The sequence below is a fragment of the Oratosquilla oratoria genome, chromosome 3, assembly GCF_046742065.1.
Source record: "Oratosquilla oratoria isolate Oo_2021 chromosome 3, ASM4674206v1, whole genome shotgun sequence".
NCBI lineage: Eukaryota > Metazoa > Arthropoda > Malacostraca > Stomatopoda > Squillidae > Oratosquilla > Oratosquilla oratoria.
This window is the reverse complement of record NC_134779.1, coordinates 40625454-40653250: the sequence shown is the minus strand read 5'-3', so window position 1 is coordinate 40653250 and position 27797 is coordinate 40625454. Positions and strand designations below refer to the sequence as shown.

Sequence of the window (27797 nt, the reverse complement as noted above, 5' to 3'; positions counted from 1 at the left end):
TTGTTTTGAATTTTGTATATTGTTTTCTTCCAGATGTTTAATCTACTTTTGATAACTTTTTCACATATTTTAGCTACTGTGCTTGTAAGGGAGACTGGTCCAGAGCTCATTCTAGATATCCATTCCAGATGGTGGTTCATCTGTGTATCTACCTAGCTGTATTTTACAGGATGAGAGCTATGCTCATAGTGACCCATTTTCATATCTCTCCCCATCCAGTTTATTCTTAAAATCTTGTATAGTTTTGGCACTCACCATTTCTCCATTTAGTTTGTTCCAGACATCAATCACTCTATGTGGGAAGCTATTCTTTTTCAAATCCCATCTGTAATTGTCCTTCTTTAGCTTCTTTTCGTGTCCTCTTGTTTCTCTTCTGTCCCATTTTAATAAGTCATCTCTATCAAAAATTTCCATCCCTTTCATAATGCTGTAAATGGTCAACAAATCACCACTTTCTCTTCTCTGTTCCAATGTTGATGGATGTAATTTATCCAATCTTTGTTCATATGTCAAATTTGACAGTGTAGGTGCCACTTTTGTTGCTGCTCTCTGAATTCTTTTTAATTTTCTTGTGTTTTTTTTTTTTTGTGCTAGGTGCACATAGTGTTGCAGCATACTCTAGTTTAGGTCTTATTAGTGCAACCACTATTTTCTTTACCATTTCTTCATCTATGTAGTTGAAGGCCACTTTCATTGATTTTAATAAGTTAAAAGTCTCTCCAACTAGTTTACTGACATGTTTATCAGGTGTTAAGTCACTTGAGATAATCGCTCCCAGGTCACTTTCTGAATCAACTTTTTAGACTTCCTTGTTACCAATTTTATATTGAGCCAATATTCTATTTTTGCTTTTTCCAAATTCCATTATAATACATTTCTTAATATTAAAGTTTGTTTCACACCTGACTTCATTCCCATATTTTGGCATCATCAGCAAAGAAGTTCATGTAACAATTTACTCCCTCATCCATATCATTTATATATATGGCAAACATTAAAGGAGCCAATACAGAGCCTTGCCGAAAGCCACTTCTTGCATCTTCCCAGTTTGAATTTTTCTATAAGTACCAATCTCATTTTTCTCCCACTTAAAAAATCCTTCATCCATTCTAGTAGCTTCTTATTAGCTTTTTATGTGGTACTTTGTCAAAAGCCTTCTACAAGTCCAAGAAGGCACAATCTGTCCAGCCATCTCTTTCTTATATTATCTCAATTAATCTCGAGTAAAAGCATATTAAGTTTGTGGTACATGAATTTCCACTTCTAAAGCCAAATTGTTTAGGGTTTAATATTTCATTCTCTTCCAAGTGCTTGAATGCATATTTTTGCTACTGTGCTTGTATGGGATACCAGTCGGAAGTTTGTAGGATCTTCTTTGTTTCCTCCTTTATGTATTGGTACTATGTTTGCATCTTTCCAATCTTGTGGTACCTTTCCTTCTTTGAGTGAAAAGTCTATTATCTTGTACAATTTGTCCTTCAGTTCTATACACTCTTTCAGTATCCAATTTACAATTCCATCCGGTCCATGCAATTTCCTAACATCTAGGTTTTTTTTTTTTGTCTCTTTATTTCTTTCTTTCATTTTAGGGGGTCTTTCTTGTTGTCCATCTTCCCATATTTGTGAGCTCTCAATTGTAAAAACAGACCTGAAATGTCTGATCATAACTTCTGCCATTTCTGTGTCATCTATATATTCTTTATCTCCTTCACGCAGTTTATTTCGTATTTGTCTTTTAATTTACCATTTACATATATGTAAAAGAGTTTAGGTTCCTCCTTACATTTGTCTATATCTTTTTCATAATTTCTTTTTTCTTTCCTGTGTATATTCACATTCATTCCTAAGTTTTATATATGTTTGCCATTTGGATGTTTTTTGACTCTTTTTCATCTTTTCCAGGCTTTGTCTCTTCTGTCTTTAGCCTCACTGCACCTTTTGTTATACCAACACTTTATATAAATCTCTTTTTGCTTCTTGTTTGGTACATATGTATCAATTCCTTCCTTGTATTTTTCTTTGCATATATTCCATTTGTCTTCCATCTTTGTAGAATTTATCCCAGTTTGTGTTTTGGATTTTTTTTTCTTAGTTTTACAAAATCCATTTTGTTGTACATTAATCTTTCTTCTCTATGTCTATTATTCCTTCTTACATTGTTAGTTCTTTTAATTCAAACTCTATTAGTATATGGTCACTCTTTCCAATTGGTACTTTATACTCCATTTTGTTCATGATATCTGTTTCAGAAGTTAATATTAAGTCTAGTTTCAACGGTTCCTCAGTTTCTATATCTAGTATTTTCCTTAACCCATTGTGTTAAGGTGTATTCAATGGTCATATCCAGCAGAATGTTGCTCTAAAGTTCTTCTCCCACTTTTACTATCATTTCTTCCCAGATTATATCCTTTGCATTAAAATCACCCAAAATTACTATGTTACCACCCTCTTTCAGTAACTCATTTAGCACATTCATTGTGTCTTCCAGTAATTTAGAAGGATCACTATCAGACCAAGCCTGTGTTTTTGGTGGCACATACACTGCTACAAATTTTCTATTTTTCATTTTTATAAACTTTAATCATAATAAATTCATACAATATATTTGCTTTCAATTATCTTTGTCATATCTAAACCCTTTTTGGTCAATATCATGACACCTCCTCCCTGTTTGTCTGTTCTATTTTTTGCCCAGTGGTTGTATAGATCTTGTCCCACCATATTTATTGATAGAGGGATAGGCATTAGTAGAACAAAAGCCATAAATGCATCATTGTAATGAAGGAGTTAATGGTTACTATTTACTGCAGTTAAAAATATATTGAATTTAAATAAAACCTACCAGTATTCATTATTAATTCCATTTCTTTCGGCAGTGTGTTTACTTCAGTACTTGCACTGCTAGCAACTGCAATACTTCCAATTGTGAAGACAAGTGGCATTACAATGAGGAAGAAGACAGCTGCAAATTCACGAATAATGTTCAATACTCGTACTTTGACCAAGGCCTTGAAAGCTCTCCATCTGCTTTTCCTAAAAGATAGGTATGGGGTTACTTATAAAAAAAAAAGTTGAACACAGCAGGTAGTTTTTCATGCTTTTATATATCAGACCCTTAACATGAACAGAAGTTCCCCAGTTAGGGGGTAATTGTGTGGTTATTATGTCAACATGTAGATTTTGAGAAATATACACTTATTAAGATAATGATCCCAAAAGGATAAAAGGGTATTTTTCATGGCTGCTCAAAAGAGGGAAATAAATATGTTGTTTGTGATTTCTATGAACATTTTTTTTCTCTTCTTCAAACTGAATGGGTTGTACTGATAAGCACAACAATGATTTAAGGGTTATATCAGTGGGGATTGCCCTCATCTGAAGAAAATCCTAAGATGGTCACTATTACCTATTGATTAACTAAGATGGATCTAAACCATGAGGCACAGGATAAAGGTTGAACCAGCATCAAACCATTAATTGAATAAAACCATGCCACAAGGACCCAATTAAAATTCATATACTGCATATTGTGGGGGCTACAGGAGTTACTTCAGTTTTCAACCCACCGAGTAAGGTCCCATCCATAATCTGGCACCTGCCACAGAAAAAATCTACTTAGCATTTGATAGGATAATGCACTGAGTTGGAGTTTAATCTAGGGGAATGAGTCATACATACATATACATGCATATACCAAGGCTTTTTCCCCCTTACAAGGAAGGTAGCCAAAAAGGAAAAGGCATAAAATCATTCCCACCCATTCCATCCCTGAATACACTCCACTCCCCTCCACCCTCCCTCTTATCTTAGCACCTCCTGGATGACAGGTCATCCCTGCACCTTGTCCACTGCCCTGGGTCAGAGGCAGTGTCGCAAGACAGCACATCCACAGCAAGGCCGCTTCATTAAAACGGCGACCCACCCCTCTCCATCCCCCCATTGCATAAAAGGAGAAGATGGGGAGAAATCCCTTCGGGCTGCATCAAATGTTGCTCACACATACTACCTCACCCCCCATCCCCCCGCCCACTCCACCTCATGCATCACATCATCCATATACAACCATTCTCCATTCACCCCTGTCTCCTGTCCTCTCCCATCCTTCCTCAATAGACATTCCCCTCTTCCCCAAAGCCCCCTTCACCCCATCCATCCACCTCATCCTAGGACGTCCCCCCATGTTCACTCCCTCCACATCTGCCTTCCATACCTCTTCTACTAGTTTTTCTTCATTCATTCTTTCCATGTGTCCAAACCATCCTAATACTCTTTCATCAACCGTATCTCCTAACTCCCTTTGCACCCCTGTTCTCCTCCTCATTTCTCACTCTATCTAGCCTAGTAACCCCCATCATACTTCTCAGACACCTCATCTCAAACACATTCAAACTCCGTCTCTTTTCCTCTCTTATGTTAACATGTTTCTGCCCCATACAGTGCTGTTGGCACAATTACTCCTTCATATAGTCTCCTCTTAGCATCTATTCCCAAATGTCTATTCCTCATTACACATTTTAATCCACAAAGGCATTTACTCGCTTTTCTCAGTCTACATTCTACTTCCACCTTCACTCCACCTTTTCCTTCCACATTTGCACCCAAGTATCTAAAACTATCCACTTCCTCCAGTCGCTCTCCCTTAATGCTCACTTCCAGTCTACTGCTACTTTCACCCCTTGTACATCACATCACCTTACTTTTACCCACATTTAGCTTTAGCTTTCTTCTATCACATACTCTCCTAAACTCTGTCACCAATTTCCTCAATCCCTCCTCCGATCCTGCCACAAGCGCAGTGTCATCTGCAAACAACAGCTGGCTCACCTCCCACTTTTCTCCATTTTCTTTAACCATCTCCAATCCCTGACCCACTACCCTTGCATTTACCTCTTGCACCACCCCATCCATGTATAAGTTGAACAGCCAGGGCGACATAACACATCCTTGACGAAGTCCCACCTTTACCTCGAACCACTCACTCTCTCCAATTCTAATCCTGACACATCCTCTACTACTATCATAAAAACTCTTGACAGCTCCTAGAAGCTTTCCTCCTATCCCGTATATCTGCATAACCTCCCACAGTGCCTTTCTGTCTACCCTATCACAAGCCTTTTCCAGATCCATAAAAGCCCAAAAAACATCCTTCCCCTTTCCTATAGCTTTCTCACATATCTGTCTTACCACACAAATCTGATCTACACAACCTCTACCCATCCTAAATCCCTACTGTTCCTCACCAATTACTCCCTCTGTTCCTCTCCTAATTCTCTCAATCAAGATCCTCTAATAAGCCTTCCCAACTACACTTAACAAGTTAATCCCTCTGAAACTACTACATTCACACTTGTCCCCTTTTCCCTTGTAAAGAGGAACTATACAGGCACTCCTCCAGTCCTCCAGCACTCTACCCTCTCTCCAGCAAACATTAAATAACCTCACCAACCAGTCCACCATCACTCTACCTCCTCTTTTTTTTTTTAAACATTCTGCATGGCATCCATCCAGACCAGGTGCCTTACTTGCTTTCATCATCTTAACAACTGCCTTCACTTCATCCTTCCTTATTTGTCCTCCATTTTCCTCACTCATCATGGTCATTTTCTTAGCATTTCCCACTGCAGCTATCTTTCCCTCCCTATCCTCCTTCACATTTAGCAACTTCCTAAAATATTCTGCCCATCTTCCCCTTACTGCCTTCTCTTCCATTATCATCTCTCCATCTGCACCTTTTACCTTTTCTTCTCTACTTGATTCGCCTCCTCTTCCTCTCTTATATTTCTTTCCAAAACATCTTTTTATTACTTTCAAAAATTTCTGTCATACTCTTACCCCATTTCATATCTGCTCTCCTCTTTGCCTCCTTTACCTTGTGCTTTACTTCTCTTTTCTTTTCTTTGAACCTCTCATATGACTCCCTCACTCACTCACTCCGGTGGTGGTCGGGCCACTTGCTGACCCCTCACCGCTAGCACCAAATGCCTCCAGACTCTACGGTCCTGTGCCACTGTTATCCAATCCTGGACATCTGCTCCAGCCCTTTCCAGGTCCTCCCTCACGTTGTCCATCCATCTTCTGCGTGGTCTTCCTGGGAAACGTCTTCCTCCTACCATCCCATCCATCATCATTCTCACTGGTATTCTTTCTTGTTCCATTCTTGCAATGTGGCCGGCATACTGCAGTCGCCTTGACTTTATGATATTCATGATATTTATTTGGCCTGATGTTTCCCTTAGCTCTTCATTATGCCGCCTTCTCCATTCTTGGTCTACTTCGTCGAATACGGGGCCCAAAAGTTTCCTTAGTACACTGTTCTCAAATACAAAAAGACTTTTTTCCATTTTCTTAGTCAGGCTCCAGGCTTCGCATCCATATAATAGAATGGGTTTTATCATTGTATCATATATTCTTAATTTGGTCTTTGTTGATATGCTCCTTCTTCCCAGTGTATTTTGGAGGCTGTAATAACATCTGTTGGCTAAAGCAATTCTTGATTTTATTTCAGTGTCCATCAGGTTTTCGTCTGTTACGATTGATCCAAGATACTTAAAGTTTCTGCATACTTCATATCTCTCACCATTGATGTCAATATGTTCTTCTCTGTTATTGTTTTTGGTTAGATGCATTGACTCTGTCCTCTTAGTATTCACCAGCAGTCCTACTCTGTTCGCAGTCTCTTGGAAATCTCCAAACATGTCTTTTATTCCATCTATGGTCCCATCTATTAAGTCGACGTTGTCGGCATACGCCAACATATTCACTCTCCCAGACTCGAACTCTACTCCAACATTATCCCTCTCCACTGCTCTTACTACTCTTTCTAGTAGTAGGTTGAACAGTAGTGGGGATAGAACGCATCCCTGTCTCAAACCACTCTTTATTTAAAAAATTTTCGTCTTCTTGTTGCCAACCCTCACCTGTGCTTCTGTGCCATCATACGTTGCCTTCACTAAGTTTACAATTTTGATTGGTACTCCAAATTCTCTGAGGATTTTCCACATGGATGATCTGTGTACACTGGCATATGCTTGTTTGAAGTCTACAAACATATGCCAGTGATTTATATTAAACTCCCAGCTCCCAGCTCTTCTCCAGTACTCATATGACTCCCTCGTCCTATTTTGTAACCAATCTGTGAAAGCTCGCTTCTTCTCTTCTACAACCTTCTTTGTTTCCTCATCCCACCATTCACTACCCTTCCTTCTATTTCCTCCTGTCCTTCTTGTTCCACACACCATCTTTGCACACTTTGTGACTCCCTCCTTGAACCATCCCCATTCCTCCTCCACACCTAGCTTTACTTTATCCTTCACTCCCTCCCACTCCTCCTTCAACTTCTTCTTGTACTCCTCCTTTTCCTTTCCATTTAGAGAGTTCACTCTACGCACCTCCCTAACTTTTGTCCCTTTCCTCTTTCTCCATTTATCCTCCACTCTCAATTTACCTTCCACCAAAAAATGATCTGATATTCCCCCACCCTCTCCCCTTAGCACATGTACATCCTTAACTCTTCCTATCATAATCCTATTTACATAATCCTATTCACATAATCCATTAACGCTCTATCTACTACCCTTCCATCCACCACCCTCTCCCATATGTACTTATGCTTGACTTTCTTCCAACACACTGTATTTGCTATCATGAACTCTCTTTCTAGACACATTTCCACCATCAACTCTCCACTACAATTCTTTCCTGGAACTCCACACTTCCCAACCACTCCATCAATTGGACCATTTCCTACCCTAGCATTAAGGTCTCCCAATACTATTACATTGACATTTCTCCCTAAATCCTCTATGCACTCATTAAGGTCTCCCAGTACTATTACATTGACATTTCTCCCTAAATCCTCTATGCACTCATTTAAATCATGAATGAGTCATGGATATACAAAATTTATCAAAATCAATCAATCAGGCTTTTACTCCCCTTTTCTCTTGCAGGAGGGAGAAGATTGATATCATCAAACCCGAGGAAGGAGGGATATCACTCTGACTATACATATATCTCTACATACCAAGGGCCTCTTCCCCTATATAAGGGAGGTAGCCAGCCAAGGCAAACACCTATTCCCACCCACTCCAATCCCATTCACAACCCATTTGTTTCTGACTCATCTTAACTCCTCGTGGATGAAAGGTAATCTCTGTCTCCTGACCACTGCCTAGGTCAGAAGCAATACAGCAAGAAACAGCACAGGGTTTCTTCATTTACACAGCAACCCTCCCTCCTTATCCCTCATGTGAAAAATAAAGAGAAATCCCTTTGGACTGCACCAAATTATTATCCATACATAACCATACTTCACCCATACCCGTCCCTTGCCTTTTCCCTTCCCTGCTATACAGACATTTCCCTCATACATACATGAATAAATATAAAGGGTCTCTTCTCCCTTATAATGGGAGATGGCCAGCCAAGGTATGCACCCTACAACCATTATGGGCTCAGAAATTTACTTTACAAGGACAAGTTTAAGTGCCTTAATTAAAACTTTCTAGAAAGACACTGAGAGCAGGGTGATCTAATTAAGGTCTTCAAGTGTATCAAAGACTTTAATAAGGGTGATACTGACAGGGTCATCATATCAAGACAACAGGACAGGACTCACAGTAATGGATTTAAATTATACATACATACATATGCCAAGGCTTTTTTCCCCCTTACCAGGGGGGTAGCCAAAAAGGACAAGGCACAAAAACATTCCCACCCATTTCATCCCCGAAAACACTCCACACCCCTCCACCCTCCACCAAGGATACAGGCAAACTAGTTTACCAATAGTGGTCAACAAATGGAATAGACATAGTCACCATGTAGTTAGTGATGAAACTATTGGTTGTTTTAAGAGGTTAGATAAATTTATGGATGGGGATGATAGCTGTGGGGGGGATTCAGCTGGTTCTTACTGGTTTGAACAAATCTTTTCTTGGAAATTCACAAGCTCCATGAACCGGTTATTATAAATTGGCTAATACAGGCTATAATTAAGCCTATACTGGGCTAACCTGGCATTCTATTAGTAAAAGAACGTGTTTTTAATTTTTCTTAATCCTACCACTGGATGACAGGTAGTAATGAACATGGAACTGTCTAGTGTAGGCTTTATGATCTCTTGTGATCTCTTTCTTTCTTTAGTTCCTATGCTTATCCTTTTACCTTAGCTTTTTGTGGATGAAGGATCATCCCTAGCCTTCACCCACTGTCTGACCATAAACAGAGGGAGAAGAGAGATAGAGAGAGGAAGGAGAAAGAAAAAAATAAAACATGCTTACTCTACACTTAAGTGTTGTAGATCATATAAATCATTCCCTGCCTTATGTATATTATACAAATTATCTCCATCAGGAGTTCCTAAAGGACTGGTATGAAGGGGTGATGATGAAGCAGATCTTTCCTGAACCACTTTTTTTGAGAAGCTGTTTATATCCTGAAGTTCACCACCTTCATTTTCTTCATGAAGGGCTAAAAAAACCTGGAAAAAAACATTCAAATATTTCTCTTACAAAAATAACTTGCCCTTTAAACCATAAAAAAAGTTAACAGAATTTGACAATAGCTTGTACAACCAGATTATTTCTTGAGGAAATTCAACCCTGTATCCCCATTTTTGTGGCAGATGCTAGCAACTACCATAGAAATTATCAAGAATATATCAATACTCAACACATTTTACCTATACAAATATATTATACATACATACATATATATACCAAGGCTTTTTCCCCCTTACAAAGGACGTAGCCAAAAAGGAAAAGGCATAAAATCATTCCCACCCATTCCATCCCTGAATACACTCCACTCTCCTCCACCTCTTATCTCTTATCTTATCTTAGCACCTCCTGGATGATGGGTCATCCCTGCACCTTGTCCACTGCCCTGGGTCAGAGGCAGTGTCGCAAGACAGCACATCCACAGCAAGGCCACTTCATTAAATCGGCAACCCCCCCGTCTGCCCATGCATAAAAGGAGAAGACGGGGAGAAATCCCTTAACCACTTCACTACGGGACTTAAATCTCACGGGCAGCAGCCAATGCCAGCCGTACAACGTGTCGTAATAATACTCGCATCATAAAATATAGTCACCGCTTATATTGATCGTTCTCTCTTTCACCCGTGAATTTTGAAAACCACAGAGAATGGGATTAAGAGCAGATTAGGGAGAATGTAAAAGCACAGGGGCGACTACAATAAATATAATCAAGACGCCGATATGGCAGCGTTGTGAATCCACTTGCTCCTCATGACGCCTACGTGTGTGGCACCATATGGAAGGGGTTGAGGCTGCATCAAATTTTGCTCACACACACTACCTCACCCCCTATCCCCCCACCCATTCCACCTCATCCATCACAACATCATCCATATACAACCATTCTCCATTCACCTGTCTTCTGTCCTCTCCCGTCCTTCCTCAACAGACATTCCCATCTTTCCCAATGCCCCTTTTACCCTTTACCCCATCCATCTCATCCTAGGTCACCCCTTCTTGTTCACTCCTTCCACCTCTGCCTTCCATACCTCTTTTACTAGTCTTTCTTCACTCATTCTTTCCATGTGTCCAAACCATCCTAATACTCTTTCATCAACCCTATCTCCCAAATCCCTTTCTACCCCTGTTCTCCTCCTCACCTCCTCATTTCTCACTCTATCTAGCCTAGTAACCCCCATCATACTTCTCAGACACCTTATCTCAAACACATTCAAACTCCTCTCTTCCTCTCTTATATTCCAAGTTTCTGCCCCATACTGTGCTGTTGGCATAATCACTCCTTCATATAGTCTCCTCTTAGCATCTATTCCCAAATGTCTATTCCTCATTACACATTTTAATCCACAAAGGCATTTACTCGCTTCTCTCAGTCTACATTCTACCTCCACCTCCATTCCACCTTTTCCTTCCACATTTGCACCCAAGTACCTAAAACTATCCACTTCCTCCAGTCACTCTCCCTTAATGCTCACTTCCAGTCTATTGCCACTTTCACCCCTTGTACATCTCATCACCTTACTTTTACCCACATTTATCTTCAGCTTTCTTCTATCACACACTCTCCCAAACTCTGTCACCAACTTCCTCAATCCCTCCTCTGATCCTGCCACAAGTGCAGTGTCGTCTGCAAACAACAGCTGGCTCACCTCCCACTTTTCTCCATTTTCTTTAACCATCTCCAATCCCTGACCCACCACCCTTGCATTTACCTCTCGCACCACCCTATCCAAGTAGAAGTTGAACAGAACGCGACATAACGCATCCTTGACGAAGTACCACCTTTACCTCGAACCACTCACTCCATTTCTAATCCTGTCACATGCTCTACTATCATAAAGACTCTTGACAGCTCCTAGAAGCTTTCCTCCTATCCTGTATATCCGCAAAACCTCCCATAGTGCCATCCTGTCTACCCTGTCATAAGCCTTTTCCAGATCCATAATAGCCCAAAAAACATCCTTCCCCTTTCCTATAGCTTTCTCACAAATCTGTCTTACCACACAAATCTGATCTACACAACCTCTACCCATCCTAAATCCACACTGTTCCTCATCAATTACTCCCTTTATTCCTCTCCTAATCCTCTCAATCAAGATCCTCCAATAAGCCTTCCCAACTACACTTAACAAGTTAATCCCTCTGAAACTACTACATTCACACTTGTCCCCTTTTCTCTTGTAAAGAGGAACTATACAGGCACTCCTCCAGTCCTTCAGCACTCTTCTCTCTGTCCAGCAAACATCAAATAACCTCACCAACCAGTCCACCTTCACTGTATCTCCTTTTAGACATTCTGCATGGCCTTACCTGCTTTCATCATCTTAACAACTGCATTCACTTCATCCTTCCTTATTTCTCCTCCATTTTCCTCACTCATCACGGTCATTTTCTTAGCATTTCCCACTGCAGCTATCTTTCCCTCCCTATCCTCCTTCACATTTAGCAACTTCCTAAAATATTCTGCCCATCTTCCCCTTACTGCCTTCTCTTCCATTATCATCTCTCCATCTGCACCTTTTACCTTTTCTTCTCTACTTGATTCGCCTCCTCTTCCTCTCTTAATTTCTTCCCAAGACATCTTTTTATTACTTTCAAAAATTTCTGTCATACTCTTACCCCATTTCATATCTGCTCTCCTCTTTGCCTCCTTTACCTTGTGCTTTACTTCTCTTTTCTTTGTACCTCTCATATGACTCCCTCATCCTATTGGTGGAATGTAAGTTGAGAGTGGAGGATAGATGAAGAGGAAAAGGACAAAAGGTAGGGAGGTGCTTAGAGTGAACTCTTTAAATTAAAAAGAAAAGGAAAAGGAGTACAAGAAGAAGCAGAGGGAGGAGTGGGAGGGAGTGAAGGATAGAATAGTGCTAGGAGTGGAGGAGGAATGGGGATGGTTCAAGGAGGGTGTCACAAAATGTGAAAAGATGGTGTGTGGAACAAGAAGGAAGGGTAGTGAATGGTGGGATAAGGAAACAAAGAAGGTTGTAGAAGAGAAGAAGCAAGCTTTCACAGATTGGTTACAAAATAGGACGAGGGAAATATATAATATATATACATATATATACATACATATTAAGGAATATATAAGCATATACATACATACAGAAGTAATAAATGAAATTATAGATCTGAAAGCAGAATACAGGGCAATGTATTTACCTAGTTGTATTTCTTCATCCAATTTGTTCCAGATATCTATCACTCTGTGTGGGAAGCTGCTCTTTTTCAGGTCTCTTCTGTAGCTGTCTTTTTTGAGTTTCATTACATGTCCTCTTGTTTTTCCTCTCCTCTGCTCCATTTTCATAAGTCCTCTCTATCAAGGCATTCTTTTCTTTTCATAACTCTGTAGATGGTAAGTAGGTCCCTTCGTTTTCTTCTTTGTTCCAGGGTCGGCAATTCCAGTTTGGCCAGTGTTTGTTCATATGTCAAGTTTGAAAGTCTTGGGGCCTTCTTTGTAGTTGCTCTTTGTATTCTAATTTTCTTATATTCTTTTTTGTACTGGGTGACCATATCAGCACTTCATATTACAGTTTTGTCCTTATCAGTGTTTGTAATATTTTTTTTTATCATTTCCTTATCCAGGTATCTAAAAGTCACCTTTATTAGTCTCAACAAATTGTATGTTTCTCTGACTATTTTATTTATATGTTTACCTGGCGACATGTCTTTGGTGATGATTACTCCTAGGTTCTTTTCAGAATTTACTTTCTTTACTTCTTTTCCATCTATTTCATAATGTCCTGATATCCTATTCTTGATTTTCCCAAATTTGATTATACTGCATTTCTTGATATTGAATTCTACTTCCCATCGCTTATTCCACTTTTCTTGAAGGAATGTTATGGAGCGGAGATGCATGCATTCCTTCAAGCTGCAAGAACTTTGTATACCCCGCAAGCTGAGGGAGTGGTTGAAAAGCCTGCCAACGTCTCTCATGACGACGACAACGAGGACGAGCCGGATGACGTTTAATTTGCAGGTAATGATTTATTAAACACAGGTTAGGTTAGGTTAGTTTAGTTTAGGTTAGATAAATTTATTATCCTTTCATTTCTTCGACGTCGGCATCTATCATAACAAACATGGCGTACCATTTGTTTACAAAATTAATAATTAATTTTCTATTGTTATATTGCACCCATGGTCAAAACTAAAAATTTACCAATACCGGTATATACTGTACCCCAGGTAGTTTTTGCAGCTTGCAGGATGGTAATGTAGACCTAAGTTTCAGAACACTTTACCTCACAGCTAATATCCACCATACAAGTTCATTTATAACATCATACAAATCTGCCTCAGCCAACTTATCGTACAAGATGTCGTAACTTTGGGAGATTTACGTTAAACGAATATTGGTCTGTCATAAAGCCCGTCATTACTCCGCGTTGTTGTTAACCGAGTAGGTCGTTAAACGAGGAGTGGTTGTATGTAAAAGGGAAGGAAAATGTAACAGACCAACTGTTGAGGCCAATTAGAGTGATCACAAGAATACCAGAAACCACTTGGCTGGGATATGAGAGACCCACTTTCAAGGATAAACAGAGAGTTCCACATGGGAAGAATTAGCCATCTACTTAAAAGGGGGCACATTACCACGTAGGTGCTTAACCCCTTCCATACGGTGCCGCACACGTAGGCGTCATGAGGAGCAAGTGGATTCGCGACGCTGCCATATCGGCGTCTTGATTATATTTATTGTAGTCGCCCCTGTGTTTTTACATTCTCCCAAATGCGCCCTTAATTCCATTCTCTGTGGTTTTCAAAATTCGCGGGTGAAAGAGAGAACGATCGATATAAGCGGCGACTATATTTTATGATGCGAATATTATTTCGTTACGTCGTACGGCTGGCATTGGCTGCTGCCCGCGAGATTTAAGTCCCGTATTGAAGTGGTTAACCTCTTCACACCGGGGCACATTGCACATCTGGCAGCATTAGCTGCCCGATAAGCAATGTTGCATCATAATAATCGCATTATGAAAAATAAAGTCAGTGTTCAATCATTCGTTCTCTTTCACCCATGAATTTTGGTAACCATAGAAAATATGATGAAGCCAGTTTAGAAAGAATGGAGGTTACATAGGTACAACTACAATAAATATAATCAAGACGCCGACGTCGGCATCATTGCATACCCACTTGCTCCTCATGACGCCTACGTAGGGGTCACCGTATGGAAGTGGTTAAGGAAGACGACCCTAGATCAGTTTGCATTGATAGACGACATCTTATATTATGTTAGAGAGAAATCAGATGGAAGCGTTCACTACACACTCGTAATCCCTCACAGTTTGATTCAGGAAGCAATAAGACATGCACAATGATTAACAGGTCATCTAGGACAAAAGAAAACCATTAAACAAGCCAAGGAACTGTTCTATTGGCCAAATCTAAAGGTAGATGTGTGTAATTTTGTAAAGAGATGCACTACTTGTCAGAGGTTCAAGGGTACACAAGGGTTGTCACAGCAATACAAAGAGGTTCCCCCTGCTACAAAGGCAATGGAGAGAATAGGCATAGACCTAATGGATATGGTATCCAGGTCGCAGGGATATAGATATATTATGACCATAATTGATCACTACAGTAGGTTTGTTAGGTTTTCCCACTGAGAACAAAACATCACCAACACATGAGCTTCTTTGCTGATGACGCCAATCTGTTAAGGAAAGTAGAAACTGATGAGGACTGTGAAGCACTGCAAGAAGACCTAAATAGGGTATGGAACTGGAGTCAGAAATGGGAAGTGGACTTTAATACTAAGAAGTGTAGCATAATGGAGTTTGGAAAAAGCAAAAACAGAATATCAGGAAAATATACAATTGGAACCAAGGAAGTAAAGAAAGTAGGATCCGAAAAAGATTTGGGTGTAATTATCACGAACGACTTGTCCTATGATATACAGATTAACAAAATTGTCGGGGAGACTTACAACTTGCTAAGATCAATAAAAGTGGCATTTACATACTTGGACGAAGACATGATAAAAAAAATATTGGTTACATTGATAAGGCCTAGAGTAGAGTATGCGGCGACATTGTGGTCCCCCAGTACCAAAAAGAATATAAAGAAAATAGAAAGAATCCAAAGAGCAGCTACAAAAATGGCACCTGCACTTGCAAACCTATCATACGAGGAGAGATTGGCTAAACTGGAATTACCGACACTGGAGCAAAGAAGAGAGAGAGGTGACCTATTGACCATCTACAGAATCATGAAAGGCACAGAGATACTTGATAGAGAGAACTTACTTAACTGGGACAAAAGAAACACAAGAGGACATGGTAAGAAAATCAAAAAACATAGCTATAGAAGAGAACTGAAGAAAAACAGTTTTCCACATAGAGTTTTGGACACTTGGAACAAACTGGATAATGAAATAGTATGCGCAAAAACCATTCATGAGTTTAAAAACAAACTAGACACTGCGAGATACAATGGCGGGACATCACGAGCATAGCTCCCCTTCACGCAATATACAACTAGGTAAATACATACTACACTCCCTAACCCAGTTCTTCGCAGACTACAGCAACCCAGAGAGCATCATAACAGACAATGGAGCAGAATTCACCAACACGGCTTTTAAGAAAGTGTGTGGAGAACAGCAAATCACCCTACTCTACACCACACCATACCACTCACAAGCAAACGGTGTGGTAGAACAGATGCATTGATCGTTGAAGAGCATCCTGGCGACACTGTGCCAGGGACACCCAAAGAAATGGGTGGATCTACTACAGGCCTGTCAGAGGAAGATGAATGGAGCCACACACACCTCCACCAGAAATACTCCCTATTTCGCCTTCTTCGGAAGACACCCACCCAGATTGGCCGGTCATAGACTCCCAGGTGTAGAGGAAACGGAAGATGAAACAGAGGTTGCTCATCAAATCATCCGAGAAACCCACTGCAAGATGACAACGGAGTACCGGAGTGTGGCGAACCGCAGGAGAGGCAAGCAGAAGGTGGAAGTGGGATCTTTAGTATGGATCCAGAAGGAAGCTACTATACCAGGTACCTGCTGAGATTGTTGTTCCATTAGAAATTATTTTCAAGAAATCCATCATATCTGGAGATGCCCCAAGAGAATGGAAACTAGCTACTGTTACTCCACCAAATAACTACAGCCCTATAAACTTGATTTCAATCATAGGAAAAATAATGGCAACTATTATCAGAGATGCTATCTAACATCATTTAGAAAGTAATTGTTTGATAAATAATAACCAGCATGGATTCAGATAGAAGCATTCTTGCATGACTAACTTACTCGAATTCTACAACACAATCATCTTGAATTATGACAAAAGAAAAAATACAAATTTTATATATCTAGACCTTGCAAAAGCTTTTGATACTGTCCCCCCACGAAAGACTACTTACTAAATTAGCTTCACATGGAATAAGTGGTAGCCTATTAAGTTGGACTAGTAATTTGATGGATGATCGAAAACAGAGTTGTTTTAAATGAAAAAACTTCTTGATTGTAAAATGTTACGAGTGGAGTTCCTCAGGGTTCCGTTCTTGGGCTACTTCTATTCATAGTATATATAAATGATATAGACCACGGACTAAAATCTATTGTTTCCAAATTTGCTGATGATACAAAACTGTGCAGAATGGCAAATGATCATTTAAACCAATTAGATATTCAAGAAGATTTATATGAATTACAGCAATGGTCTGAAGAGTGGCTAATGAAATTTAACACAAGTAAATGCAAGGTTATGCACATAGGTAAAAATAACAGTATGATTACAAGTTATTTGGAAATTCATCATCAAAAGTGAACAGTGAAAAGGATCTCGGTGTAATTATATTATCAGTAACAATCTCAAATCATCTAAGCAGTGTATTTCAGCCTTTGAGAAAGCAAATAAGATTGTAGGATTGATTGTGCAATCTTTTGACTTCAAAAGTCCATCTCTCATTAACAAGCTATATGAATTGTTAGTTTGCCCACATTTGGAACATGCTGTTTCTGTATGGTCACTGAATCTCATTAAAGACATTGACACATTGGAAAAAGTACAATGATGAGCCACAAAGCTGATTCCAAATATCAAAAATAAATCATATGAAAATCAATTAAAACATATAAATCTGTTTTCCCTAAAAAAGCATAGACTCAGAGGTGACTCAATACAGGTTTTTAAGATTCTAAATGGAATTGACAACATCAAAAGTGACAAAATTTTCACATTGAATGAGAATCCGACAAGAAACAATGGTCTCAAACTGTCAGGAAATAGATTTAATTTGGAAGTGGGTAGAAACAACTTTGCTAACTGTGTAGTTAATGAATGGAGTAAACTTCCTGCAGAGGCAGTGCAATGTAGTTCAGTTCGAAACTTTAAGATTCGTTTAGATAAACACCTATGCAAAATGCTGTAATGACTGTCATTTATTTAATATTATTTATCTGTTTTGTTATCAAGAAGAAGCTGAAAGAGGAGTGGGAGGGAGTGAAGGATAGAGTAGAGCTAGGAGTGGAGGAGGAATGGGAATGGTTCAAGGAGGGAGTTACAAAGTGTGCAAGGATGGAGTGTGGAACAAGAAGGACAGGAGGAAACAGAAGGAAGGGTAATGAATGGTGGGATGAGGAAACAAAGAAGGTTGTAGAAGAGAAGAAGCGAGCTTTCACAGATTGGTTACAAAATAGGACGAGGGAGTCATATGAGAGGTACAAAGAAAAGAGAGGTAAAGCACAAGGTAAAGGAGGCAAAGAGGAGAGCAGATGTGAAATGGGGTAAGAGTATGACAGAAAATTTTGAAAGTAATAAAAAGATGTTTTGGAAAGAAATTAAGAGAGGAAGAGGAGGCGAATCAAGTAGAGAAGAAAAGGTAAAAGGTGCAGATGAAGAGTTGAAAATGGAAGAGAAGGCAGTAAGGGGAAGATGGGCAGAATATTCTAGGGAGTTGTTTAATGAGAAGGAGGATATGGAGGGAAAGATAGTTGCAGTGGGAAATGCTAAGAAAATGACCGTGATGAGTGAGGAAAATGGAGGAGAAATAAGGAAGGATGAGGTGAAGGCAGTTGTTAAGATGATGAGAGCAGGTAAGGCACATGGTCTGGATGGATGCCATGCAGAATGTCTAAAAAAAGGAGATACAGTGGTGGTGGATTGGCTGGTGAGGTTATTTAATGTTTGCTGGAGAGAGGGTAGAGTGCTGGAGGACTGGAGGAGTGCCTGTATAGTTCCTCTTTACAAGGGAAAAGGGGACAAGTGTGAATGTAGTAGTTTCAGAGGGATTAGCTTGTTAAGTGTAGTTGGGAAGGCTTGTGGGACGATCTTGATTGAGAGAATTAGGAGAGAAGTAGAGGGAGTAATTGGTGAGGAACAGTGTGGATTTAGGATGGGTAGAGGTTGTGTAGATCAGATTTGTGTGGTAAGACAGATAGGTAAGAAAGCTATAGGAAAGGGGAAGGATGTTTTTTGGGCTTTTATGGATCTGGAAAAGGCTTACGACAGGGTAGACAGGAAGGCACTGTGGGAGGTTTTGCGGATATACAGGATAGGAGGAAAGTTTCTAGGAGCTGTCAAGAGTTTTTACGAGAGTAGTAGAGGATGTGTCAGGATTAGAAATGGAGAGAGTGAGTGGTTTGTGGTAAAGGTGGTACTTCGTCAAGGATGTGTTATGTCGCCCTGGCTGTTCAATTTATACATGGATGGGGTGGTGAGAGAGGTAAATACAAGGGTAGTGGGTCAGGGATTGGAGATGGTTAAGGAAAATGGAGAAAAGTGGGAGGTGAGCCAGCTCTTGTTTGCAGACCACACTGTGCTTGTGGCAGGATCGGAGGAGGGATTGAGGAAGTTGGTGACAGAGTTTGGATGTGTGTGTGAAAGAAGAAAGCTGAAGATAAATGTGGGTAAAAGTAAGGTGATGAGATGTACAAGGGGTGAAAGTGGCAGTAGACTGGAAGTGAGCATTAAGGGAGAGAGACTGGAGGAAGTGGATAGCTTTAGATACTTGGGTGCAAATGTGGCAGGAAGAAGTGGAATGGAGGTGGAGGTAGAATGTAGATTGAGAGAAGCAAGTAAATGCCTTGGTGAATTAAAAAGTGTAATGAGGAATAGACATTTGGGAATAGAGGCTAAGAGGAGACTGTATGAAGGAGTGATTGTGCCAGCAGCACTGTATGGGGCAGAAACTTGGAACATAAGAGAGGAAGAGAGAAGGAGTTTGAATGTGTTTGAGATGAGGTGTCTGAGAAGTATGATGGGGTTACGAGGCTAGATAGAGTGAGAAATGAGGTGAGGAGGAGAACAGGGGTGGAAAGGGAGTTGGGAGATAGGGTTGACGAAAGAGTATTAGGGTGGTTTGGACACATGGAAAGAATGAGTGAAGAAAGACTGGTAAAAGAGGTATGGAAGGCAGATGTGGAGGGAGTGAACATGAGGGGACGTCCTAGGATGAGATGGATGGATGGGGTGAAGGGGGGTTTGGGAAAGAGGGGAATGTCTGTTGAGGAAGGACGGGAGAGAACAGAAGACAGGGGTGAATGGAGAATGGTTGTATATGGATGATGTTGTGATGTATGAGGTGGAATGGGTGGGGGGATGGGGGGTGAGGTGGTATGTGTGAGCAAAATTTGACACAGCCCAAAGGGATTTCTCCCTGTCTTCTCCTTTATGCATGGGGGGCTGGAGAGGGGGGGGGGGTCGCCGATTTAATGAAGCAGCCTTGCTATGGATGTGCTGTGACTTGCGACACTGCCTCCGACCCAGGGCAGTGGACAAGGTGCAGGGATGACCCGTCATCCAGGAGGTGCTAAGATGGGAGAGAGTGTGGAGGGGAGTGGAGTGTATTTAGGGATGGAATGGGTGGGAATGAATTTATGCCTTTTTCTTTTTGGCTAACTCCCTTGTAAGGGGGAAAGAGCCTTGGTATATGTATGTATGTATGTTATCATTTGTCTATTTATTATTATTTGCTTGATTTTCAATTGTTATTACAGTAAACTTCCACTTATCTGAACTCCAAGGGGGATTAGAAATGTCTGATTAACCGAAATGTCCGATTAACCGAAATGTTCGGTTAATCCGATTTGTATGTTTCATTCCCGTAGATTTTTATACCGTAATGTCAGCTGCAATATTCGTACCTGTAAACTTAACATACGCATGGAAATGCTTATAATAGTTCATAAACATATTCTATAGAGTATAAACAGCCGATCAGGTGTAAACATAGAGTGTGCTGCCACCGTGTGAGCACTTGGTGAAGCTTGCGGGTGGCACGGGAGTGGCAGAAGAGGCAGCGGGGTGTTTGAATGTTTGGTCGAGATCCAAATACTTTCGGTTGAAGCAATGGCTACCGTATTGAGAAAATGTTCGGTTAATGTGATTATTCGGTTAAAACGCGTTCGGATAAGCGCGAGTTTACTGTAGTTATATCATTTTATTATTTACTATTTACCTGTTTATTATCTAACTATACCTATGTATTTATTTATTTTATCTATTATTATTGATATTATTATATTTTCTATCTATTTGTTTATATATTTATCATTATTATATATATTTTTTGCATCCAACCTAGTTATGGACTAAAAGGTTTCCTGTCGGTATGCTCCGCCTTTGTAATGCTTTAAAGATGGTCAGTAGGTCGCCTGTCTCTCTTCTTTGCTCCAAAGTCAGTACATACATACATATACATATACCAAGGCTTTTTCCCCCTTACAAGGGAGGTAGCCAAAAAGGGAAAGGCATAAAAACACTCCCACCCATTTCATCCCTACATACACTCCACACCCCTCCCACCCTCCCTCTCATCTGAGCACCTCCTGGATGACGGGTCATCCCTGCACCCTGCCCACCGCCCTGGGTCAGAAGCAGTGTCGCAAGACACAGCACATCCACAGCAAGGCCGCTTCATTTAATCAGCGACCCCCCCTCTCCGTCCCCCCTTGCATATAAGAAGAGGACGGAGAGAAAATCCCTTCGGACTGCGTCAAAATTTACTCACACATACTACCCCACCCCCCACCCCCCTGCCCATTCCTCCTCATGCAATCACAACATCATCCATATACAACCATTCTCCACTCACCTCTGTCTTCCGTCCTCTCCCTTCCTTCCTCAAAAGACATTCCCCTCTTCCCCAAAGCCCCCTTCACCCCATCCATCCATCTCATCCTAGGACGTCCCCTCATGTTCACTCCCTCCACATCTGCCTTCCATACCTCTTTTACTAGTCTTTCTTCACTCATTCTTTCCATGTGTCCAAACCATCCTAATATTCTTTCATCAACCCTATCTCCCAAATCCTTTTTCACCCCTGTTCTCCTCCTCACCTCCTCATTTCTCACTCTATCCAGCCTAGTAACCCCCACCATACTTCTCAGACACCTCATCTCAAACACATTCAAACTCCTTCTCTCTTCTTCTCTTATGTTCCACGTTTCTGCCCCATACAGTGCTGTTGGCACAATCACTCCTTCATACAGTCTCCTCTTCGCATCCATTCCCAAATGTCTATTCCTCATTACACTCTTTAATCCACCAAGGCATTTACTCGCTTCTCTCAATCTACATTCTACCTCCACCTTCACTCCACCTTTTCCTGCTACACTTGCACCCAAGTATCTAAAACTATCCACTCCTCCAGTCGCTCTCCCTTAATGTTCACTTCCAGTCTACTGCCACTTTCACCCCTTGTACATCTCATCACCTTACTTTTACCTACATTTATCTTTAGCTTTCTTCTATCACATACTCTCCCAAACTCTGCCACCAGCTTCCTCAATCCCTCCTCTGACCCTGCCACAAGCGCAGTGTCGTCCGCAAACAAGAGCTGGCTCACCTCCCACTTTTCTCCATTTTCTTTAACCATCTCCAATCCCTGACCCACTACCCTAGCATTCACCTCTCGCACCACCCCATCCATGTATAAGTTGAACAGCCAGGGCGACATAACGCATCCTTGACGAAGTCCCACCTTTACCTCAAACCACTTACTCTCTCCATTTCTAATCCTGACACAAGCTCTACTACTCTCATAAAAACTCTTGACAGCTCCTAGAAGCTTTCCTCCTATCCCATAAATCTGCATAACCTCCCACAGTGCCTTTCTGTCTACCATATCATAAGCCTTTTCCAGATCCATAAAAGCCCAAAAAACATCCTTCCCCTTTCCTATAGCTTTCTCACATATCTGTCTTACCACAAAGATCTGATCTACACAACCTCTACCTGCCCTAAATCCACACTGTTCCTCACCAATTACTCCTTCTGTTCCTCTCCTAATCCTCTCAATTAAGATCCTCCCATAAGCCTTCCCTACTACACTTAACAGGCTAATCCCTCTGAAACTACTACATTCACACTTGTCCCCTTTTCCCTTGTAAAGAGGAACTATACAGGCACTTCTCCAGTCCTCTGGCACTCTACCCTCTCTCCAGCAAACATTAAATAACCTCACCAACCAGTCCACCATCACTGAACCTCCCTTTTTCAGACATTCAGTAACTCCAATTTAGCCAGTCTCTCTTTATAGATCAAGTTTGAAAATGTTGGAGCCATTTTTGTGGTTGCTCTCTGGAGTATGAGAAATGAGTAGAGGAAGAGGAAAGTGGGGGCACAAAAGGAGCTGGCAGATAGGGTGGATGTAAGAAATCTGGAATGGTTTGGGCACATGGAAAGAATGAGTGAAAACTAGCAAAAAGATGTGGAAGGTGGAAGGGTAGATGGAGCAAACTTGAGGGGAAGACCAAGAATGAGGCAAAAACCCTCATCTCTGAGATATGGAGCAAAGGGGAAGTACTGAGAAATTGACTGCAGCATGGTTATCTCCAATAGTCTTAATGAATAAACCCAACAGTAGCAAAAGGATGTATTTGGCCTAGAGACACATGAATAAACAACTAGCAGTTGATGTATACCCCTTAGCTAGATTAGATAAGTTACTGGAACAACCAAGTGGACATGAATATTATGTAACCCTAGATATGAAGGAAGCATACTTCCAAATTATGTTAGATAAAGAAAGGAGAGACCTCACCACTTTCAGTGATGAAGTGTCCTTGTATATGTTTAGAAGGTTACCATTTAGACTGAATTACACACCAGCCATATTTTTGAGATGCATGACAGATGTGTTGAACCCCTTACTGCAGAAAGGATGGGTTAGGAATTATCTGGATGACATCATACTATGCGCACCCACTTTTGCAGAATCAGCGAAATGACTAGGAGAACTATTCTCTTTACTGGAACAAAACTGAGTTAACTTAAACTTAAGTACACGCCTTTTTGGGTTAAAGGAGGTCATATTCCTGGGGCATGTAATATCAGTGAAAGGTAGTAGACCACTGTTGGAGAATGTAGATGCAATCCTGAAGATGAAATCACCAAAGAATGTAAAGGAGGTAAGAAGATTCCTGGGGATGTGTGGATTTTAAAGGAAGTATATACCAGCTTTTGCTAAGATTGCAATACCCTTTACTAATCTCACAAAATCTGATTCTACATATGTTTGGGATAGTAATTACCAGAAAGCATTTGAACACCTGAAGGAGAAATGAACTAGTGTGCCAGCAACATGCACATATGAGCTGTACTGAGCCAGGCGCAACTGAACAGGAGCTTTAAACCCATAAGATATTTCTCAAAGAAGCTGAATCCATGCAAGACGTGGTATGCAGTAACAGATAACGAGGCACTTGCAATAGTAATAGTTTGCAGAAATTTTCACCATCATGTATGGAGGACTAAATTCAACAATATTGCAGACCACCAACCATTAACCAGCATGTTCAAAAGAAAAACCAAGTCACCACATATGAAAAGGTGGATCTTAGAAATGAGAAAATATTAGTATGTGATCCAATACATAAAAGGGAAGGAAAATGTCACAGCCAACCAACTATCAAGGCCAGTTAAAGTAATTATGAGAACACCAGCAGAAACTTGGTTGGGATATGATAAAACAACTTTCAAGGATAAACAGAGGGAGAGTTCCACATGGCAGGAGTTAGCCAGTTACTTAGAAGGAGGTAAATTACTAGGCAGACACTTAACAAAGACAACACTAGACCAGTTTGCTTTAATAGATGAAATCTTATATTACATTAGGGAAAAATAAAATGGAAGCCTTCACTACATGCTTATAATTCCCCACAATCTAGTCCGGGAAGCAGCATGATATTCACATGAATTAATGGTTTACCTAGGACAAATGATGTCTATAAATAAAGCTAGGGAGCTATTCTACTGGCCTAACTTAGAAGTAGATGTATGTATAGGAGGCTTTTTGGAGGGATATAAATGAGTGAATAGAGGGATCAAGGAGAAATGTCAATGTAGTTGTATTGGGAGACCTTAATGCTAGGGTAGGAAATGAACCAATAGATGGAGTGATTGGGAAGTATGGAATTCCAGGAAAAATAGTGGTGCAGAGTTGATGGTAGAGATGTGTCTTGAAAAATATTTGATGATAGCAAATAAATTGTTAAGGAAGAAAGTCAAGCATTAATACACATGGGAGAGGGTGGTGGATAGAAGAGTGATAGAGCATTAATGGACTATATAGTGGCAAACAGGAGTATAGTAGGAAGAGTTAAGGATGTACATGTTCTAAGGGGAGAGAGTGGGGGAATATCAGATAATCTTTTGGAAGGTAAGTTGAGAATGGAGGATAGGTGGAGAAAAAGGAAAAGGGCAGAAGGTAGGGAGGTACTCAGAGTGAACTGCTTACATGAGAAAGAAAAGGAGAAGTATAGAAAGAAGCTGAGAGAGGAGTGGGAGGGAGTGAAGGATAGAGTAGAACTAGGAGTGGAGGAGCAATGGGGATGGTTCAAGGAGGGAGTCATAAGGTGTGCAAAGATGGTGTGTGGAACAAGCAGGATAGGAGGAAATAGAAGGAAGGGTAGCGAGTGGTGGGATGAGGAAGCAAAGAAGGGTGTAGAAGAGAAGAAACAGGCATTCATAGATTGGTTACAAATTAGGATGAGAGAATCATATGAGAGGTACAAAGTAAAGAGAAGTAAAGCATAAGATAAAGAAGGCAAAGAGGAGAGCAGATGTGAAATGGGGTAAGAGTATGACAGAAAATGTTGAAAGTAATAAAAAGATGTTTTGGAAAGAAATTAAGAGAGGAAGAGGAGGTGAATCAAGCAAAGAAGAAAATGTTAAAGGTACAGATGATGAGATGATAATTGAAGAGAAGGCAGTGAGAGGAAGGTGGGCAAAGTATTTTAGGGAGTTGCTAAATGTGAAGGAGGATAGGGAGGGAAAGGTAGTTGTAGTGGGAAGTGCTAAGAAAATGACCATGATGAGTGAGGAAAATGGAGGAGAAATAAAGAAAGACGAAGTGAAGGCAGTGGTTAAGATGATGAGAGCAGGTAAGGCACCTGGATTGGGTGGATGCCATGCAGAATGTCTGAAAAAAAGGAGGTACAGTGATGGTGGACTGGCTGGTGAGGTTATTTAATGCTTGTTTAAGAGAGGGTCCAATCCCCCAAGGCATCCACTCACTTCTCCCAATCAAAGTTCTACCTCCACCTCCACTCTTCCCTTTCCCGCCACATTAACACCCAAGCATCCAAAACTATCCTCCTCCTCTGGTCTCTCTCCCTCAATACTCACTTCCAGTCTATTGCAACTTTCTCCTATTGCACATCCCATCACCCCACATTTATCCTCAACTTCCCTCTTTCGCACACCCTTCTAAACTCCGTCACCAATTTCCCCAATCCTGCCACAAGTGCAGCGCCATCAGCGAACAGCAACCGACTCATCTCCCACTCTTCAACCATCTCCAACTCCCAACCCACCATCCCCGCATTCACCTGCTGCACCAACCCATCCATGTCCAAATTGAACAGTCAGGATGACACAACACATCCATGATGGAGCCCCACCCCCAGCCCATACTATTCACTCTCCCCACCTCCAATCCCAACACAAGCTCCACCACTCTCGCAAAAACTCCTGAATGCTCCCACAAGTCCTCCATAGATTTAATAACCACAATCTACATTACCTACATTCAATGATGACACAAGTTAGAGAAGACAACACACAATACAAAGGTGGATTCATCACACTAATATACAACAGTCTAAAGATCAAATACTAGCCCCTTAATTGAAAGAATCCAAACTGTCATATGAGGAGAGATTGTCCAAACTGGAATTACCGACTTTGGAACAAAGAAGAGAAAGAGGTGACTTGAGACCATATATAAAATCATGAAAGGTATGGAAGTCCTTGATAGAGAAGACTTACTAAGTTGGGATAAAAGAAATACAAAGGGGCATGAAAGGAAGCTCAAAATGGACAGTTATACAAGAGACCTAAAAAAGAACAGCTTTCCATACAGACAGGTGGATGTATGGAACAAATTGGATGAAACAAGACTGTGTGCAAAAACCATACATGAATTTAAGAGGAAACTTGACACTGCAAAATACAGATATGGAACACCATAAGTATGGCTCCCCCTCCCATAAGATACAATTAGGTAAATACATAATGACACCTATGTAGGCATCATGAGGTGTGAGTGGGCATAAGAGGATGATGGCATCTTGATTATATTTATTTTGTAGTTGTAGCGAAGTGGCCCCCATATTCTGTGAACTGGTTTGATCATATTTTCTGTAGTTATTGATATTCAGAGTGAAAGAGAATGAGTAATACATTTGTGACTTCATATTTCATAATGTGAGTATTGTGATGCATTATTGAATCATCATACATCAGGCAACTGATGCTGTGCATGAGAATTTGACTTGTACTGAAGAGGTTAATGCTGATACCTACAGTATGATATGAAGAGGTTAATGAGATCTGAAAAGCAGGTATTTTTCATTGGTCCCACAAATACCAGAGGACTCATTTCAACTTAAGGACAATTATAGTGAATGGTTAAAGCTACTTACCTCCTCTAGAGTTGTCATAGAAATACCATAGCCCTGTAAGCCAGTTGATTCTGACTTAGCAGCACTTCCATCCAGAACTTCAAACAAAGATGGAAAATAGATGGAAGATGCTGGAGGAAGGATGTATGAGAGTTCCTTAGCAGAACAACGAACTAATTCAGCATCTTGTACAACACTTTTTATCATGGGTTCAATGAGGCCTCTAAATTTTTCTTCTTTAACAACCAACCTGAAGTATGTTGAAATTTGTTATATTCATATTAATAACAACTGTTTAGTATGTACAATAAAAGTAAAAAGCCAGCACAGATACATATACATAAAAAAATTGAGTTTTGCATGAATTCTTTTGCTGACATTTATTTTAGTTACTGGCATTCAACAGACAGAAATTCCATCCATAA

At 40.5% G+C, this 27797-nt stretch overlaps 1 protein-coding gene across 2 annotated transcripts in view; it reads right to left on the bottom strand.

Annotated features, from left to right (window-relative positions):
- Positions 1 to 27797, bottom strand: part of LOC143022022 (cholesterol transporter ABCA5-like) — a 385392-nt gene that overhangs the window by 142559 nt on the left and 215036 nt on the right. For both annotated transcript variants that reach the window (XM_076179961.1, XM_076179965.1), the window contains 3 exons: positions 27394 to 27622; positions 9282 to 9481; positions 2843 to 3033 (listed from right to left, as the gene is read on the bottom strand). In XM_076179961.1, the coding sequence (XP_076036076.1) occupies positions 2843 to 3033; positions 9282 to 9481; positions 27394 to 27622 (620 nt within the window). The remainder of the gene's footprint in view (positions 1 to 2842; positions 3034 to 9281; positions 9482 to 27393; positions 27623 to 27797) is intronic.